The sequence below is a fragment of the Podarcis muralis genome, chromosome 5 (genome assembly GCF_964188315.1).
Source record: "Podarcis muralis chromosome 5, rPodMur119.hap1.1, whole genome shotgun sequence".
NCBI lineage: Eukaryota > Metazoa > Chordata > Lepidosauria > Squamata > Lacertidae > Podarcis > Podarcis muralis.
In genome coordinates, this window is record NC_135659.1 from 13,432,317 (window position 1) to 13,454,506 (window position 22,190).

At 46.3% G+C, this 22,190-nt stretch overlaps 1 protein-coding gene across 4 annotated transcripts in view; it reads left to right on the plus strand.

Annotated features, from left to right (window-relative positions):
- Positions 1 to 22,190, plus strand: part of PRRX1 (paired related homeobox 1) — an 82,573-nt gene that overhangs the window by 55,094 nt on the left and 5,289 nt on the right. For 2 of the 4 annotated variants that reach the window (XM_028732450.2, XM_028732449.2), the window contains exons 2-4: positions 6,058 to 6,233; positions 15,078 to 15,259; positions 21,867 to 21,938. In XM_028732450.2, the coding sequence (XP_028588283.1) occupies positions 6,058 to 6,233; positions 15,078 to 15,259; positions 21,867 to 21,921 (413 nt within the window). In that variant the 3' untranslated portion in view covers positions 21,922 to 21,938. The remainder of the gene's footprint in view (positions 1 to 6,057; positions 6,234 to 15,077; positions 15,260 to 21,866; positions 21,939 to 22,190) is intronic. The other 2 variants (XM_028732448.2, XM_028732447.2) reach the window with 1 other exon arrangement.

Genomic DNA, 22,190 nt, shown 5'->3' on the forward strand with positions numbered 1-22,190 from the left:
GCACCTTGATGTGCTTTCAAACTGCTAGGTTGGCAGGAGCTGGGACAGAGCAACAGGAGCTCACCCCGTTGCGGGGATTCGAACCGCCGACCTTCTGATCGGCAAGTCCTAGGCTCTGTGGTTTAACCCACAGCGCCACCCGCATCCCAGTGTCCAATGTACAGGGAAACAAGCAGCTGGCTTACATAATGTGCCTAGTTGCTTGCCTTCTTAGTCAAACTTTCTCCCTTAGAACTATTCCCCTCCCAGAGAGAGTATCCATGTTAAAAATTCTAACAGGAAAGGAAAGGAATGCCACCCAAACGATTTTCAAACACTTCCATTCACTCCAGCAATGTTGACGATGAAAGTAAAAAAAAAATGTCTGGAAAAATCAACTGTGGTAGTTTTATTAGATTAAAAGACCAAACACTTGCATGAACTGTATAATTTTCGTATTTTATTTAGCAGCTTGCAGAACATGTCACTGCAGTTTGAAACTTGGATTTGACTTGCGGGTATGAAACGGATGCCAAGGACAAATGTCCCATTTGCCTAATAGATGAGACACCTCTCTGCTAGCAAATGTGGGGCCAATTGACTATATTTTGCTTCTTAGTAATTTCTTTCAGTCGCATAAGGCTTTGATCAGTTCAGGGATCTGTGCCTTTTTAACATGATACTTTCCCCAGAAGCTGCAGTTGATTTAATTTTTTTTTAAACAAAGCTTATTAACAGCTGGAGAATTTGGGCAACTCTTCCAAGGCAAGCATTCTCTGTGTTTTTTAAATTTATTTTCATCCCTCTGCTGTCTTCCTCTTAGGAAGAATTTGAAAACTCAATTCAGCAAAAGACAACCTGAGACTTACAGAGTATGATTCAAGACCAAACTAGAGATGACACCAAATCTGCATCTTTGCATTTAACATGCAGGTGTCCTTTTTTGTTTCGTTTTTTAAAACTGCAAATTTCATCAGTGGCAGAATCTGGGCCGGGTGGCTGATAGCAGGATGAGAACAGGCATGGAGAATAAATTTAACTCCTTCCTCCTCTGCTTTGGTCCTGAAGAAAATTCTTCCTCTGAAGCTAGTACAGTGGTACCTCAGGTTACAGACGCTTCAGGTTACAGACTCCGCTAACCAAGAAATAATACCTCGGGTTAAGAACTTTGCTTCAGGATGAGAACAGAAATCGCGCGGCGGCAGCAGGAGGCCCTACTAGCTAAAGTGGTACCTCAGGTTAAGAACAGTTTCAGCTTAAGAACGGACCTCTGGAACGAATTAAGTTCTTAACCAGAGGTACCACTGTATTTGCATTGGTTAGGAAACTTTCCAAGTCAAAAGCCTTGGGTTGAACCCATATTTTCCAATTAAAGTATCTTCCATGATAAGACTGGGAAGGAAAGTCACAGCCAGTCTGAGTACACAGTACTGAACAAGAAAGAACCAGTTACATTTATATAAGACTGTTTCACATGTTGCATGCATCAAAATTCCCAGGTGTTAGAGCAAGATGTACAGTATAGCTACGAGCCAGGAAATGCTATTTGAGACTGATAACCCACAACAACCTGCTTTGATATCTGCTCTCAGTTGACTGGCAAACAGAAGAATGAATGAGCAATGGGATTCTGCTTTCCACTGAGATCAGCTGGTTTCTGTATCAGAGAGCCTTTTTTTTCTTTCAAAGGTAAAGTAAAGGACCCCTGACCGTTAGGTCCAGTCGCAAATGACTCTGGGATTGCGGCACTCATCTCGCTTTACAGGCCGAGGGAACCGGCTGTGACGTTAACATATGAGAGGGCTGGAGGTGAAATAGTTAAACAAGTTACCCAATCAGAACCCAGAGGGGTGGAGTCAGAGGGACTATAAAACCAGCTCTGGGAGGGGCAAAGGGAAGAGTTCGTTGGGTGTTGGGTGGTTGGTTGGAGTGGGAGTGAATTGGGATAGAGGCTGTGGGTAGGTTGAGTTAGTGTAGCGAAATAAGCTGAGTCAGGAACAGTTAGGAACTAGGAAGACAAGTAAATATCTGAGAGGTGGTTTAGTGAGTGAGAGCAGGTAGCGGAAGTTATAGGTCTGGATAGGCACCCCATGACTGTAATTGACCGATACCGTTTATGAAACCACACGCTTGTTAGACTGCAATAAATAAACAGAAGTTTATGTTCCAGTTTAACCCTGACTGGACTCAGTATTGTACCAGGTAGGGCCTGGGTGGTGGCAGCGAGAAATAAAGTGGTGGCACAGGGATCAATAGACGGTGAAACGTCCGGGGACCCTGTGTGATCGCCACACAGGCATTTGTCCGCAGACAGCTTCTGGGTCATGTGGCCAACATAACTAAGCCACTTCTGGCGAAACCAGAGCAGCGCACGGAAATGCCATTTACCTTCCCACTGGAGCAGTACCTATTTATCTACTTGCACTTTGACATGCTTTCGAACTGCTAGGTTGGCAGGAGCAGGGACTGAGCAATGGGAGCTCACCCCGTTGCAGGGATTCAAACCTCTGACCTTCTGATTGGCAAGCCCTAGGCTCTGTGGTTTAGACCACAGCGCCATCTGCATCTCAACAGAATAAGGAATTAACTATGGGAGGTGGGGAAGCAAAGGCTCTTGCTTAAATAAGCATCACATATATATTTTTATCACTAACTTTTCGTGTCTTAATTCTTGCCCTCTCTACGCATTCTCCCCTGTCATAAATGTTCCTGGTTCCTTATGTCAGACTACAGTACACAAAGCATGAGCATCCGAGAAAGTAGCAATGATGTTGCTCAAAGTATAAAATCTGGCTTTCAGTGCATTCATCATGACTTCTAAGGGCAAATCTACAATGCAGTCATGGGTGAGAAATTAGCCATGGGAGAGAGAATGGACAGAGGGAAAAGGAACAGAGTGCGGAGGAAGGTGTTGAGAATTCCGTTCCACCTTAAGGAACAGACATGGGATTGTTACGTGTCACATGTCTGTTTACATTCCAGCACAGTATGCTGGGAACTTCTGTTGTGTGTATAGCTTTTGCTTTCACTGTTAGACGACATGAGAGAGAGATGACATGTTTATTTGGCCTGATTTATGATTAATAAATCTGTAGTTGTAGTATCCTTCCATAAGCCTCACGCCTATTCTGTGTGCGCAGTTCGATCTGCTGATAGTGTGCCCTGGCTGAGTAAGCCCGGGTCGCTGATTTATGTCGGAGCAGAGGTGATGGTCTTCTCACAGGGCTGCTGGAAGGAGACGGCCCAGCCGGGGCTAGCCAGCTGGCCTCCTGGACCACTGCATGCCGACAGAAGGTTCAAGCTGACACAATGACTTGAAAAATCAGCCAAATCTTAGGCTGCATTACTGGCCTGTTGAGTTGTTGGTGTCCAGCTATCTCAAAAGACAATGGAGTGCACCTCCGAGGGTGAAGTCAAACCATTGGGCTAGCAGCACTGAAGCGACCTCCCTGGGGCACAAGCCTGGGCAGGGAGCTGTCTCCAGGCATGGAGACAGCTCCCTGATTGGTCAAGCTCTCTCAAGGGAGTGATAATTAATGGCCTACTAACTGGAATGTGTTAGTTCAGTGTTTGGAGTTCAGTGTTCAGTGTTCAGAGTTCTGTGTCAGTGTAGGAGTTGTGAGTCGTGTATAGGAGAGTAAGCTAAATATTCATGTTCTGTTCCTGTAAATAGTCCACTGTATATAATACAGTGTTTCCCAACCTTTTTTGGACAAAGGCACACTTGTTTGATGAAAAAAATCTCGAGGCACACCACCATTACAGCCCCGTGACGTCAGCGCGCAGCGTCACGCCGGGAGGGAAGGGCACCGGGGCGCTGCTGCTGCTGCCGCCGCGGCTGCCGCCGCCGCTCCCGGCAGGCATGGGCCCAGCTGAGGCGGCAGCGGCTGTTGTGGTGGTGGCGGCGATAGCGGGCAGAGGAGGGGGCGGCGGCGGGGCCGAGGTGGCCGGCGGCGGCGGGGAGGCGGCGGCGGGTGGAGCAGGAGGGCGGCCGAGGCCGGTGAGGGAGTAGGGTTGCCCGGGGCTTGAGGAGCTGTCGCCGGGAGTTGCTGCTGCTGTTGTTGCTGCTTCTGCCCGGACATGCCGGCCTCCTCCTCGTCCGCTGTCTCGCGCTCCTCCCTTTTGCGCGCACTGCCCCGCCGCCGCCCCATTGGCCGGGTCCTGTCAGCTGATCCTGTGTTATTTCCTGTGTGTGTGTGTGAGGGGAGAATGGAGAGAGAAACCTCGGCACCACCACCGCGGAGCCGCCCCCGGCTCGACGTGGATCCTCGCCGCCGCCGCCCCGCCTCTCGCCGCCCGACTCGCCCGCCTCCCTCCCACGGCACACCAGGCAACGTCTCACGGCACACTAGTGTGCCGCGGAACACCGGTTGGGAAACACTGATATAATAAACACCTAACTACAAGTTCCTGGTTCCTGCTTCATCTATCCTGTCTGCAGCCAAGTCGCCAATTGCTTCCGTGGATTTGGCGTGTACTCTGCTAGGTCTGGCTAAGGTCCTGCAACTGGTCAGAAAGTTGCAAAACATCAATAGGTTTTGCCAATATGTGTGGAGATCCTGGGCTGCCAAGATGACAAGACTCTTGGCCTGGCTGATGTGGTCCAAAGGAAAGCAAAGCAATACGTTTGGCACCAGCTTGGCTGCAGTCAGGGAACATGCAAAAAGCAGAGAGCAAAAAGTTCTGCAGTACCTTGAAGTCTAACCATTTTTTAATGACGTCACCTTTGGTGGAGACAGTGGCGGAGAAAGGGGTGTGTGGAGGGGGCGGGCCGCCTCGGGTGTCATTCCTGAGGGGGGGTTTGACAACCTCCCCCGGGGAGATCGCTGCTGGGCCAATAGGGATGCCCATAGGAATGGGAAATGTGACTCCCATAGAGATGGGGTGCGCCGTGGGGCCTCAGCCACCCTACAGCTGGGGGGGGGGGGGAGTCAGCGGGCGGACAGCGGATGGGATGGGGCGTGCGGTGCCCATAGGGATGGGCTGTCCCTATGGGCGCCATGGGCGGTTCGCGCCACCCCAGGTGCCCGAGAGGCTTCCCCTGCAGCTGGGTGGAGAACAGTCTGCTTCATGAGATACATGTGTTGCCCCAAGTTGGTAGAAATAGCTATACAGGGTTGTGGGGGCAGAACATTGAAAGCAGTGAGGTTAGAGGGCAATGCAAAAAGTCCAGCCTGTAATAGGAGAGGCCTAGGACTCTCGTACCTACGGGACCGCCTCTCCTGGTACGCCCCACAGAGGACCTTAAGGTCCATATATAGCAACACCCTAGAGGTCCCGGGCCCTAAGGAAATTAGATTAGCCTCAACCAGGGCCAGGGTCTTTTCAACACTGGCTCCGGCCTGGTGGAACGCTCTGTCTCATGAGACCAGGGCCCTGCGGGATCTGATCTCTTTCCGCAGGGCCTGTAAGACAGAGTTGTTCCACCTGGCCTTTGGATTAGAACCAGTTTGATTCCCTCCCCCTCTTTCTTTTTCCTTTCTCCTCCTATGAAGAGATTGCCCCCTAATGTTTTAATGTTGTATCTTAATCTTTTAAATGGTATTTTAATCAACTTGTTTTTATAATTGGTTGTTAGCCGCCCTGAGCCCGGTCTTGGCTGGGGAGGGCGGGGTATAAATAAAATTATTATTATTATTATTATTATTATTATTATTATTATTATTATTATTATTAATGCCATTGCTGCAGTGTCCATTCAATATGCAATTGCCTTCCCAATGCTAGGATACTTAACAAATGTAGAGAAAGTTACAGGTAGGTAGCCGTGTTGGTCTGCCGTAGACGAAACAAAACAAAATATTAATTAAAAAATTCCTTCCAGTAGCACCTTAGAGACCAACTAAGTTAGTTATTGGTATGAGCTTTTGTGTGCAAGCACACATCTTCAGATGCCAGAAATAAAGAAAGCTGTAGAGAAATAAAGAGCTGTTGTTGCTATTCAAGCCACAGGTGAATGTATTTAAATAGAAGTAATTAAGAGGGATGATGAATCATCTTCTCCCAATGAAGACAGACCTCTTGACCTGTAAAATCCCCTCCAGGATAACCATCTTCTCTGCTCTCTGCTTTTGCCAGGTGACCAGCTAAATTCTGAAGAGAAGAAGAAGAGAAAGCAGAGAAGGAACCGAACTACCTTCAACAGCAGTCAGCTCCAGGCCCTGGAGAGAGTTTTTGAGCGGACACACTATCCGGATGCCTTTGTACGGGAAGACCTAGCACGCCGGGTCAACCTCACTGAAGCCAGGGTCCAGGTAATTAATCTTGCCTTGATTGCAACACACATGACCCAAGAGATAGCTTATCAGGGCGATAGGCTATAGGAACCGTTGTGGTGACATAGATAAAGAACCCTCATGGGGATGCTGTTAATAACTGCAAATGTTTTGCATTGAATTTAGTACCGTATTTGAACAATCTCATATATGCGTTAAGGAGAGGATAAGGCTGTCCATTGCTACCAGCTGCAATGCCTTCACTCTTGGAAGCACTGTGTCTCCAAATACCAGTTTCTGAGAATCAGAAGAGGGAAGAGAGGATGTGGTACCCAGGTCCTGCTTTGGGGCTTCCTAGAGGCATCTGATTGGCTACTGGAAGAACAAGATGCTGGACTGTGTGTGCCTTTGACCCGTTCTAGTCGGGCTCTTCTACTGGCAACTGAGGGCTCATCAACACTTGTCCCATGCCTGGAAAGCACAGCCTAGAAAGTAGAATACAAAGTGGGGGGCAGAGGGGGTGGTATGTACTGGGTGCCACTCTGGGGGTGACAAGGTGGCCCCTGCCTCCCCCCAGCTGTAGAGCGACTGAGGGCACACACAGTCAGTATGGGCGCTGCTCTCGCGGCGTCTGTATGGGCTGCCTCTCGCATGGCAACTGTATGGGATGCCGCACATGCGCAGTCTGTACGGACGTCGCGCATGTATCACCGGGCAGTTTGCCCCGCCCCTCGGTGTCCCGCCCCAGGTGCCGGAGAGGGTTCCTCCACCACAGCCGAGAGGTTTTCTGTTTCCCCCCGGGAAACCTGCTAGTTACCGCTGAATTTGAGAAAATGCCAGTTCACTGGAAACCCGATGGACATTTGCTCTGATTCAGCGGCAAAAAGTGGCTTTCCCCAGGGGAAGGGGAAGTGTGGACAAGCCCTGAGCTACAGATATGGCAATTTGGAAAAGAAAGGAGAAAAATAATTTTAGTTTCTCTGCTCAAGATTGCTATTGATGGTAATTTTCTGGGTTTGCTTTAAGACTGGATTGTGAGGCTGGAAAGTAACATATCCGATGCATCTTATTCTCCCCAGACTTCCTCTCTCTCTCTCTCTCTCTCTCTCTCTCTCTCTCTCTCACACACACACACACACACACACACACACAAAAGGACACTTAGCTTTGGAACTTTTTGTCTTTTTAAAAATTCTCCTCCTCCTCCTCCTCTTCATTATTTTCAATTTTATACATTTCAATAATTTCACAATCATTTTAGCAATTCAAAACTTGACTTTCTTCCCCCTCTTTCTGTGGTTCCTTAAATTTGTTTTTTTTTATTTTCTGCATATCCAAATTAACTTAATTTGCTCATTTATTCATCTCCTTTAAATACATACTCTTACAAAACTGCAGGTTATTACAACAATCCTGCCAATGTTCTTATCTGTTTACAGCTTATTTGTAAATATTCAATAAACCATTTCCATTGTTTTATAAAAAGTTTGTTATCTCAATTTCTTATTTTTCCGGTAAGTTTCACCATTTCTGCATATTCCACAAGTTTTTGTCTCCATTCTTCTTGGCTTTGGAACTCTTTGTCAGTCAGGAATGGGCCTGAGGTAGAATCTACAGGCATGTTAAAAACGTTATGAAAATGGCTTTTTTGTTTGTTTTAATGGTTTTGAAAAAATGCATTGAATTTTCCATAGCTTGCCTTCACCACCGAGGGTCACAACTGTATATTGCAGTTTGAAACACGTTCAAAACGGTTTATTTGCAGCTGTATAGCTGAGTGAGACTGAAAGCCATCCATTTACAGTGGTACCTCGGTTTTTTAATGTCTCCGTTGACTAATATTTCGGTTTACAAATGCCATGAACCCAGAAAATTGGAAAGGAAACTTAATCCCCACAAAAACTGACTGGCAAGCGAAGATGATAGAATATTTAGAACTCATGAAAATGACTGGGAGAATAAGAGGAAACTCAAACCAGAAAGTCAACAAAGACTGGATAATATTTAAAGAATACCTTAGAAAGTATTATGATAATGCAAATCTCCTGACAGATTTAGATTGAATCTTGAAGTATAAGGAAACCATAAAAGTAAAAATTCTTGTGATAAGTAACAGAAAAAATAATAATAATGAAGTGCGTATAGATTAATAAGGTATAAAAAGTACAGTTAGGTGAATTGGAACTTAATGATACGTTGTTAGTGTCTATGTTTGTTTATGTGTTGTTGTTGTCTATGTTATATGTAAATTGTTTTGTAATAAAGAATTGTTTTAATAATAATAAAAAATTGTATAACAATTAAGGCGACCCATTTAGGAGGGAGGTCTCATGCAAGACTTCATGAGGATGCAATCCAACTGAAGTCCCCTGTGATTTTAGTGAGGCAAAATCAAACAATGCTTAGATCAGTCCCACTGGAAATGGAAAGGGCTTTAGTTTGGGCTGAATTGCGCTCCAAGTCTTTGTTCTCGGGAACTGACAATCCTAATGTTTTTTCAGAGAGGTGTGTTCTTTTTGCAGCAGACTTAAATCTAACATATGAAATTCCAGAGTTGGGGGGGGGGGGATAGCTATTAAAGTCTAGAAGCAGCTGTGGGTTTTCTCTGCTTTAACAATCAGAAGAAACTCTGTGGAAATAGGAAAAATGCATAGAAAATTTATGCCTTTTTTTTGAGTTGAATTTACGGCATAGGCAAAGTTCTAAGCCAAGTAGGGCTGCCAAAACAAATCTTGTAGGGCCATGGACTTTGCTGAAGTTCCCATAGAGGTGCCCTATCTATTTTTAATCATAGAAACATATGCTTGCAAAGGTGAGAGCCAGGGGCCTCCCTAGACTGTCAGCTATATTTTAAAGAAGGGGGACAAAGGCTGTCTGCAGGTGTGGTCAGGCAAGCATCTCTGTGGGTTACAGGAGTTATTTCCTGTAGATTGCCATTGCAGCACGAATCCTGACCCAGCAGCCATCGTTTTATAACTGCACGCCCTCCAACATTTCTCCGATGAAAATAGGGACGTCCTATTCCATGATAATAATAATACACCACCCTTTATCCGTAGATCTCAGGGCAGTTCAAAACCTAAAAATACATTAAAAATTAAAAACAATCCAATAACCCCCACCCCCTCCTATAAACACATTTTAAACGGTATAGTATGTCTATTAGAGACCTGGGTGGCGCTGTGGGTGTAAACCACAGAGCCTAGGACTTGCCGATCATAAGGTTGGCGGTTCGAATCTCCGCGACGGGGTGAGCTCCCGTTGCTCGGTCCCTGCTCCTGCCAACCTAGCAGTTTGAAAGCACGTCAAAGTGCAAGTAGATAAATAGGTACCACTCTGGTGGGAAGGTAAACGGCATTTCCGCGCGCTGCTCTGGTTCGCCAGAAGCGGCTTAGTCATGCGGGCCATATTACCCAGAAGCTGTACGCCGGCTCCCTCGGCCAGTAAAGCGAGCTGAGCACCGCAACCCCAGAGTCGGCCACGACTGGACCTAATGGTCAGGGGTCCTTTAGTATGTATATTAGGCCTATTCCACAAGTGGGGAGCCACCACAGAAAAGGCCCCGCTGTTGTATTGCCACCTTCCGAGCCTCTTGTGGAGGAGGCATACGAAGAAGGGTCTCTGAGGATGTTCTCAGAGTCTGGGGAGGTTCATCTGAAGTGAGGGGTCCTTGAGATATTGTGCCCCTGCACCGTTCAAGGCTTTATAATTCCTGATTGCAATTGCTTCCCAAGTCAATGCAGTGTTAACATGGACTTGAACGGATCGCAGCTGGCTTCTCATCTAGGAGATTTCAACTGAGTAGCAGTAGGTAGAAGAGGCTCTTGACATAGCTGTCAACTTACAGATTTGAAAATAAGGGGCCAGCAGCCTCCAAAATAAGGGATCAGCAGCCAAAATAAGGGATTTTCCCAGCACAGGTATGTTCAACTTCTGAGCCCCTCCGAACCAAAGGCAGAAAGCCCAGCCAGCAGCCAAATGAAGCCTCAAGCGGTGGTTCCCACAGTGCAGCAACCCGGCAAAGGGGATGCAGCAAGGAAAACCACCGTCACCTCTCCGCTGGGAAGCGCTGAGCAAAGGCGAGTCCCCAGGCAACGCGGCCGATTTGATCAGCACAAGGCATGCAAGCTCCACCCCCCAGTCGTTCTAAGACTCCTTATTGGGTGAGCAACGCAGCCAAGCAACACAGTTGGAGCCTCCCTCCTCCCTGGCCGGCAGGGAGGGAGGGAGAGGAGCTGCTTCCTTTGAAACCCGGGAAATTTAAGGGACATCATCAATAAGGGACAGCAGCGGGACACGGCCCTGGGATAAGGGACTTTCCCGCCAAATAAGGGACAGTTGACAGCTATGGCTCTTGAATGTGCTGGAAAAATGGTATACCGGTTGTCTTTGAGGAGCAGGAAAACGTTCTGGAACTGCTAGGAAATTGGGACAGGGGCCAAGAGGAACAATCCATACAGCAGTCAAAATAGCAACTGATGCACTGGGGTAAGAGCTGCATTTTCCTAACTACCCTGGGCAGGGAGGATGGAGAGAGAGACAGAACCCCTCACCCATCATAGATCGGTATTTTTGACTACTTCACACTTCAACCCTGTTCTGATGTTCGAAGTCTCACATGACAATGGGAGAGCAGGGAAGTCCAAGTTGCCTGGGAGCAGGTATTAGCCGTGCCTCCTTGTGGATGGAGCGTATGCCAAACGTTAGCTACACATTGCAGCTGCTCATGTATAAAGCAGACAGGGTTGACTGTTTATCCAAGAGTCTCTTTCCTACTGCTAACCTGACAGTCAGGGGAGACTGGAGAGGCTGGAAATGGCTCACCCCTGATGCTTTTCCTGTCTCCTTCTCTTTCCAGGAAAAGCACAAGCAACTCAAGAGAACAGAAATAGGCACTTGCTTGTGGGAAGGAGTCAAGCTTTCCACAACTTGGTAGAGAAGGAGTGGTTAACTCTCAAACACAAGCAACCATATCATTGCATAGTTCCTTTAATCCTTGGGCCATGAGCTATTATTCCTTTGATTAACCAAGAGTATTTCTCCTTCGTGAAGAGTGAGACTTCAAAACACTCTAGCCTTCCCTGCCTGGGCTCATGCAGACTTCTTTTTTGCACCGTGCTTTCCAGGTCCAGGGACACGGGTGGTGCTGTGGGTTAAACCACAGAGCCTAGGACTTGCCGATCAGAAGGTCAGCGGTTCGAATCCCTGCGATGGGGTGAGCTCCCGTTGCTTGGTCCCTGCTCCTGCCAACCTAGCAGTTCGAAAGCACGTCAAAGTGCAAGTAGATAAATAGGTACCGCTCCAGCGGGAAGGTAAATGGTGTTTCCGTGTGCTGTTCCGGTTTGCCAGAAGCGGCTTAGTCATGCGACATGACCTGGAAGCTGTACACCGGCTCCCTCGGCCAATAAAGCAAGATGAGCGCCGCAACCCCAGAGTCGGTCACGACTGGACCTAACGGTCAGGGGTCCCTTTACCTTTATCTTTTCCAGGTCCACACTTTAAAGCTGTGTGCTCATCCACACTTCCGCTTGTCCCAACACTTTCCCCCAGGGAAAATTTGCAGTTTAAGCACTGAATCAGGGGGGAAAAGGCAATTGGGTTTTCTGCAGATTGCTGCTGGTTCTGATTTGGCGGCCACAAAGCAGGGTTTCCAGGGCAAAGGCTTGGATCCGTGTCTAGACAATACGAGAGAAGCAGAAAACCCAACAAGACCTGCGGAAAAGCAGGGACGAGCTCTCTGCTCAAGAAGGTTTTTCTTTTCTCCTGGCGCTTTCCCTGGGGAAATCCACATTTTGTTACTGAATTGGAGCAAACAGCAATCTGCAGGAAACTTGATTGCCATTTGCTCCAATTCAGCAGCAAAATGCGAGTTTTCCCAGACAAAAACGAACAAACAAACTGCACGGAGCTTTAAAATCCGGACCTGTGCCTAGAAACTTAACACAAAAGGAAGTCTGGATGAGCCCCCTTGTTGGGGTAGTTGTACGAGGGAGACCTTTGTATAAGCAGCTGTATGTGAGTCCAGCTGCATGCAATGTGTAGCTAAGCTCTTAGCACACCAAGTATATCTGAAGGAGCGTCTCCACCCCCATCGTTCTACCCAGACACTGAGGTCCAGCGCCAAGGGCCTTCTGGCGGTTCCCTCACTGTGAGAAGCCAAGTTACAGGGAACCAGGCAGAGGGCCTTCTCGGTAGTGGCACCCACCCTGTGGAACGCCCTCCCAACAGATATCAAAGAAAACAACAACTACCAGACTTTTAGAAGACATCTGAAGGCAGCCCTGTTTAGGGAAGCTTTTAATGTTTGATGGACAAACACTGTATTTTAATATATTGTTGGAAGCTGCCCAGAGTGGCTGGGGGGGCCCAGCCAGATGGATGGGGTACAAATAAATTATTATTATTATTATTATTATTATTATTATTATTATTATTAACAGCAGTGAGGTGTTGCGAACTCTCAATTCCCTGACAAGAAGCATACCTGCATAATAAACAAGACATGCCCTCTGGTATATTTTTCCATGTTGGGTTCTATTCCGTTCTAGCCCTATTCAGAGTAGACCTGCTGAAGAGGATGGGAGGAGCTGGGCTTCATTCTCTTCTCCTGTGTGCTCAGTGCAATATAAGGAGCAAAGCCACATCTCTGATTTATAGCCGCATGGGCCAGCACATGCCCATCTAATTTGGCCCAATGAATGTACAGGATCCCTTTACTCATTGTTTAATGATCATCACCTCTAGTCAGATACGACATTAAGCATTTTCTTGCGGCCAGTGAATACAAAGAGGCTACTTGAACCAAAGCTACCTTCGCCTTGCTGACTTTCAAAGCGATAACAGATCCGTTTTGATTTGTGTGTAGCGGAGAGCAATCTGGGCGTTTGTGGCTAGATGCTAACTGAATTCAGGTTGAGTTACAGTTGCAGGATGTGCTTCTCTAGGCAGTGGCGGAGGAAGGGGTGTGTGGGGGTGTGTGGACTGCCCCGGGTGTCATCACTGAAGGGGGTGACAAAATGATTTTTTTTTTTAAAGTTGGCCTCACAAAACTTTTTACGAGTGACGTGGTGGCTTAGGTGCCTGAAACGGCAGCGTGGGACTTGTGTCTGCCTACTGCCTCTCCCTCAGCCACCCTGCAGCTTGAAGGGGAGGCAGTGGAGAGGCTGCAAGTGCCAGAAAGTCTCACCCCGCCCCCACGGACAGCTAGCCCCGCCCCCAGATGCAGGACACGCCCCCACACCAGGCACCTGACTGAGCGGCTAGCTACGCCACTGTCTCTAGTCAGGGTTTTAGTTATACAGTGGTACCTCGGGTTACATACGCTTCAGGTTACATACGCTTCAGGTTACATACGCTTCAGGTTACAGACTCCGCTAACCCAGAAATAGTACCTCGGGTTAAGAACTTTGCTTCAGGATGAGAACAGAAATCGTGCTCCGGCAGCGCAGCGGCAGCTGGAGGCCCCATTAGCTAAAGTGGTGCTTTAGATTAAGAACACTTTCAGGTTAAGAACGGACCTCCGGAACGAATTAAGTACTTAACCCGAGGTACCACTGTAATTAGCTCTTGTTCTGCCATTATTTGCCTTTTAATTGTTGCTTGGTCTGTTATCTCTTGCTTGTGACTAATGGGTGAAATAATTAAAATAACTGGCTGTTCAAGAAGCCCACCCATGTGGGGACAGTCCCATGTCAGGGACTGGGCAGAGGAGGAATGGTGGAGACGGCCTCCCCAGCCTGACCCTTCCAGAGAAGAGGAAGGCGGTTCAGAGTTACAATAGGGTTTTGAGGGAGGTCACAGCTCAGGGGAAGATGAGGGGGAAAGTTGGGAAAGAATGGGAGAGGAGGAGGAGGCAGAGCTTGAGCAGATGGCTGACACTTTATCACTAGAAAGCCTTCCAGACCCTCCATCTCCCAGAACCTGGCGAGCCTTGAAAGTAGGAGAGCAGGAGTGGCAGACGAAGATGATGTTCTATGCAGAGTTGGCCAAGCTGACTGGTAGGATCCGGAACCAAAGCGATCAGAAATTCCAAAGAGACTGGAGTAGATTTATTTGGTATTTGAATAATGATTGTAAAAACGTGAACACTAGCGGGATTGAAATAAACCTTGCAACGAAATGTGAAAATAGTATCTTGAAGTGTAAAGAAGGTCAGGAACTTACAGTCAAAGTGCACATACAATCTATGTGGAAATAAAAAACCAGTTGAAGGGATGGAGGGAAGTCACAAGCTCGGCGCAGCAAAAGGTGTATGAATTGTTATTGCAATGTTTGCATATTTTATGTTTAAAAAAGAAAATAATAAAAATTATATATATATATAAAATAAAAATAGGAGAGCAAAGAGCTCGGAGACAGATGACTATAAGAGGCAACTGTAGGGGTGGGGGTGCTGTTGACGAATGAGGAAGTGGGAGAAAAGGGGTGGTGGAGATTTACTCGGGACAACGTCATCAATCCAAGCGGCTGCATTCTCACGCCTCTCTCTCTGTAGATATTGAATAAAAAGCAGATGGTAAGTGTTAGGTTGTGGGTGAACATATCAGACGACACAGCGATTCCTCAAACAGCTCTTGTTTATTCACAAGCCAGAACAGAACTGAACTGAAGGGCTCAGTCAGCCTGCTTATATAGAGCTCCAGTACAACGTAACTGTAACAATTTTCTAAAACCATCCAATCACTGAACGTCACTTTCGATCCCTTATTTGCATAACTATCTACAGTATCCCCCTGCTGGCCCAGGGTGAGAACTTCAGTATATAACAGTAAGGACTTTCCCTTGTCTTATCCGTTCCTGGCAACCTGCCGTGGGGTTCGGGTCCCCCTGCCGCCTGACACTGACTGCGGTGCTGACACTGCTGTGTTTGTCCTCCTGTCTTAGGTGTGGTTTCAAAACAGACGGGCAAAGTTTCGCAGGAATGAGAGAGCCATGCTGGCCAACAAGAACGCATCCCTCCTCAAGTCCTACTCTGGGGATGTGACCGCAGTGGAGCAGCCGATTGTACCTCGACCCGCTCCAAGGCCCACCGACTATCTCTCCTGGGGGACTGCCTCTCCTTACAGGTGACCCTAACACATCCATATTACACTGCCAGTTTTTCTCTTGCCGTGTTCGGCCAGTTTCCTCTGGGGAGGAAAGGGAATGGAACAAAGGCCTGAGCCAAGACTCTCCACTGCCTCTCATCTATTAAGAAGAAAACTATTCGGATCTATTCTGATTTCCTTTACTCTTCTGTGAGCAAGTAGGCAATGCAGACACAGGGACACACCAAAGTTGCAATCCTATCCATGCTTGCTCACAGGAGTAAGCCCTATTTAGGACAGTTGGATTTACTTCTTGAAGTGTGAATAGGATTGCATTGTCAACCTGGTGTACAAGCCATTCCTTCTCTCCCCAGGGAGCCCTGGGACCTGTTGTTCTTTGTATGTTCATGGGGAAGGGGGAAGATGGATCTTTGACAGACTTCTCGGCACCCTCGCCAAACTACAATTCCCAGGATTCTTTGGAGAAAGCAATGACTAACAAACTAGCTTCAAAGCAACATATGTTTGTAGATTAGTTATATCCAGAGGGCTGGGGTGGTGGTGGTTAAAGCAGCAGGAAGTGCACTTCTTCAAAACAAAGCAACCCAATACAGCTGGGGCAGCTAGAAAAAGATGGTATCCCAGATACCAAATCTGTTCTGTGCATGTGAAAGAATCACCCCTGAAGAAATGTGGTTCTAAGGAGCTTTGGTAGCCTTTTCTGGAAAACCAAGAAGGCAGAGACAAGATGGTGGCAGAGCTGGAGCTTCAGGTGGAACACTTGACATGATGTGCATTTGCTTAAGTAAATTGCTTTGTTTTAATCCATTCTTACTATTTGTGGATGAAATAAACACATTCCTGAGGATGAGACTTTTTCTTCAGAAAGGATCATACTTCATCATGACTCACTTTGTCTCTCACACACAGAGAAAGAGAGAGAGAACAAACAAAGAACAGGGTCGTTCAGGTTCAGTCCACACTTCAGTGCAATCTAATTCACACGTCCCAAACTAACATGTGAACCGAAACCACAGCTATCCTTCAAAATTTGTACTTATCTGAATTTTGAAATGCAATCCTAGAAAACAAAAGTATACAAAATGTACAAATTAGAAGGCAGTATGCATTAAAATGCATGTATTTGGGGAAAGAATGAACAAAAACACATAATATTAGGAAATATTAGGAAGGAATCGTGAATATTGGGAGAAATGTGTGCTAAACTGCCGATGGTTTGTGAGGACTTGTTAAAAATGTATATCGCAAACCAGTGCAGAAATGTAATGTTGGAAAAATGAGAAATGGAGAGAAGCCAAAAGGGACAGGTTTGTTTTCAGTGAATCCCATCCGAGACAAAGTCAAGTGTCTACCATCCAGGAGAGAGTGGAAAGGTGGCTAATCCTGCCTTTCACCTCAGACATTGGAGCCACCAAGGGGAGGAGGGTGAAGCTGCTAGAGATGAATAACAGGGGCTGAAAAACATTTATTCACAGATATAATCTCCTATGAGTGTTACTTTGCCATATACTAAGACACATGCTCCACATTTTATTTCTGCCCCCTCTAGAAGTAGTGGTTTGGGGAAATGGGGGGCCATCTTCTGAAAAACACCTGATCATACTTTTTTTTGGGGGGGGGGTGGATTTGGAATGCTGTTCACAGTCTCTCATTTCCCCATTGCTGCTTTGGCAGCCATTTCCGTGTTTTTGTGGGATGTGATACGTAAGTAGCAGTCAAGTACAACATTCCTTGTTTTCCTAGAGTGGACATGCAGGAAAATGTTTGATCCAGCCAGTTGAAAACTTTCTGTTTCCTCCTGGCTGGGGCATACTTCCTTTGCATGTTTCCTTACCTGTCCAGGTAACAAAAGGGACAAGGTACGCAGCACCCTCTCTCTTTTTGACTTCCTCTGTCATTGAAGCAGCTCTTATCTAGAGCTGTTCTGTTGGCTTCCAGCCAACAGAGGACACTGGGATTATCCCCATATGGGATAGCTCCACATGTATATACTTTGTAACTAAGTCTGCCTTCAGGGATCCAATTGTGAAGAGAATGTGAGTAAACTACTTTTATATACTTTACACAAGATGGTGGCGTGTTTATTCTTTTAAGAGGGATATAAGGGAACTTACCAGGAGCCTAATAGTGAGAGGCTTACACAAGCCTGCAACCAGCTACCCGCTGTGCGTTTAAAAGGGGAATGTGAAGCTCTGCTAAGTAAAGGAACTTCCTAGTGCCAAGTTAGGAAGGATATTAATAAACAATATACCCTCTCTTGCCTCCCTGAACATTCCCACAATTTTATCCGTCCTCAATTCAACCAAGCCAGTTAGGAATTTCATTGTGGGCAGGACTAGACCACATTGCCCTGTAGACGATTAGCAGAGCTGCTGTCAAAGGGTGGCATGTTTGAGTATCTGCTGGGGGCCACAAGCAAGAGCTTCCTGGACCTTTGGAGCCTGCTTGCTTGTTCACCTGCCATTTGCTCTGGCCCAGATGACAGTGGTGGCGAGAAGCAGAAGCAGGGAATGACATCACGGTCTGGCTGGCTGTTGACTCTCTAGCTCAGCCTTTCTAAATGATTGAGTCCTAGATGTTGTTGGACTGCAACTCCCATCCTCCCTAGTGAGCATGGCCACTGGCGAGGGATTATGGGAGTTGTAGTTCGTGATCATCTGGCTGCATTGAGCTAGCGAGCAATCGGTGGTAGAAGTGATGAGGAACAAGAGGAGGGGTAACCGGTGATAATGGCCATGTGGAGGTCAACTCAGTGTGGGAAAAACAGCTTGTAGCATCTTGCCCAAGGGAAGTTCAAAACCTGAATCAAACACCGCCAATCAGATTGATTTATTGGTTTCATAAAATTTATATGCCACTTGATGGTAGACTACCTCAAAGTGGTTTACGAAAAAAAGATAGACCAATAAATCACTTAAAAATATTTAGCTATGTGCTGACATTGCTGAGGGTAAATGAAGCCTTTTAGAGTTTAGCCAGTTGGAGCTCACTCTAAGAATCAGTTTCTCAGTCCTTTTACAACAACCCTTGGCAAACTGCAAAGATGGGGGACACAATCTTTCATTTCAGATTAACATATTCCCCCCCCCCCCAAAAAAACCGGCTCCTTCTTCCTTTTGGTCCCAGCATCAGTATCATATTTGTATCTGACAATCTCCTTTAATTACTGCCAAATTATAAGCAAATTCCCTGTGTCCACTGCAATGGGCAACCCATGCCAAAAGGAAGATTGTTCCCAGGCTTAGGCATTGTTGTTTTTTCCTCCCACATCACTGGCAGCCACCATTGTAGGTCATCCTTTGAAATCCTTTTTCTGATTTCTTCCAAAAAAACAACACAAAAAAAAAGTCAATGGGAAAATTGCGCAAAACTTGTGGGAAACTCTCTTGGCAAAGCCCTGCACAATTGAGTGAAACATAACAAATGTGGACCGTGTGGGAAATCAAAAGCTTTTGCTTGGTACGTAATTACCTTTTTTTATTTATTTCCAGCAAGAATGGGGAAAGACAAGGCATGTGTTCCCAAAATTGCACTGGCTGGGCCAATCACACAGAGGGCTAAATTCATCGGGTTCCACTGCCTTGCAGAAGCGAAGCAGGCCTGTTTTCAGTGCCAGGATGGGTGACTGGCTAAGGAACCGCATAGATTTATTCTTGTATTCTATACTGGAGAAGGACAGGATCCAAATGTTTAAAAAGACAAAGAAACCAGTTCTCCTGTACAGTGGTACCTCGCAAGACGAATGCCTCGCAAGACAAAAAACTCGCTAGACGAAAGGGTTTTTTGTTTTTTGAGCTGCTTCGCAAGACGATTTCCCCTATGGGCTTGCTTTGCAAGACGGAAACGTCTTGCAAGTTTGTTTCCTTTTTCTTAACACCGTTAATACAGTTGCGACTTGACTTCGAGGAGCAACTCATAGAACGCGGTGTGGTAGCCTTTTTTGAGGTTTTTAAAGACTTTGGTGATTTTTGAAGCTTTTCCAAAACTTTTCCGACACCGTGCTTCGCAAGACGAAAAAAATCGCAAGACGACAAAACTCGCGGAACGAATTAATTTCGTCTTGCGAGGCACCACTGTACCAGCCTCTTTGAAATATATGGATTATTTTGAGGGCATTGTAAACTTAATGACTACTCCTCTTCAAAGAAGTACCCTGAACCCTGAACCATTGAAATTCAAGTTCAGTACATCAGTTCCCAGAGATATTTCGTATGCATAGACATCACATGTATAAACTTGATCTAAACCAGGCATAGGCAAACTCTGGCCCTCCAGATGTTTGGGACTACAATTCCCATCATCCCTAGCTAACAGGACCAGCGGCCAGGGATGATGGGAATAGTAGTTCCAAACATTTGGAGGGCTGGAGTTTGCCTATGCCTGATCTAAACCAACACGATGGACTCCTAGGAACCTCACAACATAGGCGAGAGGGAGAAGGAAAGAGACACAAGTTGTGCTGCAAGATATGAAACTTTCCTCCTAGCCATTTACAGATGTCTCAAGCATAGGAGCAAAGCTCTGCGGAACTAAGCAGACAGAGGCTTTCTATCCAATATGGCTTCTTGGAATTCCATTAGAAAAGGAGGTAATGAGTCCACCATCTCCTTGATGTAAAACCACATTTTCACTTCTATAACATTTTTAGTATACAAAGAACTTTGCAAGCCAACCAATCAATCTTTTTTTTTTTGCTGCCTTTCCAAAGTAAAACCCATGCTCAAGGCAGCTTACAATGTATAAAAAAAATTACATAACTACAAGCATAACCAAAGTATTCATAAACAAAACATCAAAATGTACACAACCAAATAAAACAATTTTCATATAAATAATAAGATCCAAAACAAAACTGCAAAAAATTGACAACAACAGCAGCAACAACTGCCCCACAACCAAAACCCCTAAACAATAGCCCAGCACAAATTATCCTTACAACAGCCCTGTGACGTTGATCAAGAGTGTTGTACAATTTGGGCTACTGAGGTCAAAGAGGATGGGGATATCTTCAATATATGAATAGTGGCTTCTGACTTAGGATGTAAGGATGTTCTAATGAGTCAAGCAATGGTCCACACAGAACAGAATCTGGTCTGTGAGAGTGGCTGGAGTTGGGCACTTTAGGAAGTGTTACCATTAGTAGTAGTAATTCTTCCATTTGTTTAGCTGTAAGCCATAGCAAAGATGAAAAACATCCAGAGTTGAGCCTCAATTTTGGCTTTTAATTTCCTGGCAGCCAATACGAATAGAGAAAGACACAAGGTAACCTAATTTTCCTGGTCCAAGAGCAGAAAAAATTACACTCATTTGATGTAACAATATTTTCCTCACAGCTAAATTCAGGCAGGATGTTTCACAAGGATCTTTATAATGAAATAACCTCCTTCTTCTAAGTGTGAACCACAACAAGAGACTTCAGCGAAGCTCTCCCTTTGTGCCTCTCAGCTTCTCACTTCCATTTGCTGTGGCTTAGCTTGTGCATTGGAAAGAAGAGTGGATCTACGTAGAGTTTCTGTTGATGTTCAATGGCAGTTACAGGAGCCCTCCATCCACCTTTGGGCTGATGTAGGAAAAAGTGAGCGGGGTGAATAACAAAGGGAGGCCGTGGGCTGCAGGGTCTCATTTGCTCCTAGTGAGGAAGCCTTGGGGACCTGCTTAGCATTACAGAGTGACAGAATGACTCAACAGTCATTCAGCTCAAACAGACTCATCTGATTTCATTTAAATTGTTGTCAGCTCTCCTCATTGCTTCTGCTAGCAAAAGGCTCCTGTGTGCTATGTTGATTTTGCTCACTTTTGCTTATTTTCAACAAGCTACGTGCTAACTTTGAAGCCCTTGATAGCAAGCTGGTGTGAAACGGCCCTGGCCTTAATTTGGGCCAAGAGAGAAGCACGGCCAATTCATTTAAAGTCTACCCTCTGCAGAGCCCCAGTTCAGTACCTCCCTCCCATATTGAAATATACTCGGAGTTGAGAGTGGATTTCATGCTCTTTATTCAGCTCATAGTGGTGAGGAGGAATGGAAGTTCCCCCAGAATGTCTGCTTTATATACATTATTTACACAATGGGCCCCACGTGATTGACTAATTCCAGGATTCTCCTGTAGGCCAACCAGGTTGTGGATCCACTTCCCCCTGGAGCGGGATTGGGTGGCTCCTGTGGACCAATCAGACTACTGCATTCTGGATCCTATTGTTCTAGAACCAATCAGACTGCTGCATTCTGAATCCTATTGTTCTAGGACCAATCAGACTGCTGCATTCTGGATCCTATTCAACTCAGTACATAACACATATAGTTCCAACACTCTCTTGCTAGACCAGGAATAGCCAACTTGGTCCCCCCCCCCCCAGAAGTTCCTGGATACCAAACTCCCACCCTCCCCAGCCAGCATGGTCAATAGTCAAGGATGATGGGAAACAACATCTAAAGAGCGCCATGTTGGCTGCTCCCAAGTCCTACTGAGAAGTGGCGGGTGACATCATCATACTTTAATGCCATTGGACTGTGCCACCATCTTGCAAGGGCACCTTAATGTCACGGTGGGTGAGCCCTCAAGTACAAGGTATCTGATGAACTCACTTGCCTTATTATTTCTCCCCCCTTTCACACTTTCTAAAATAGCTCCTCATCCCTCCTAAGATGTTGTTTGCACGAGGGGGTCCCTAATGGATTCTAAGCGAAGACTCTACAAAGGTAACTTTCTGGGCAGAAGTGTCATGGTTGTGGGGCTGTCCATAGTCGCCTGGAGTTCTTCTGGGAAAAGGGTGCCAACTCCACTCCCAGGCCAATTTTGTAGGGTCTCTCGACTCCGTCAGGTGCTAGACAGGATGAGGAGATGCAAAAGAGGCGTGTGTAACAGAAGCCTCAAGCTTACCTTCTCTTTGCCTTAGCCTCCAATGAAGTCACCGCAACAGAATGCACAATAATGATAATAGCAGGAAAAAG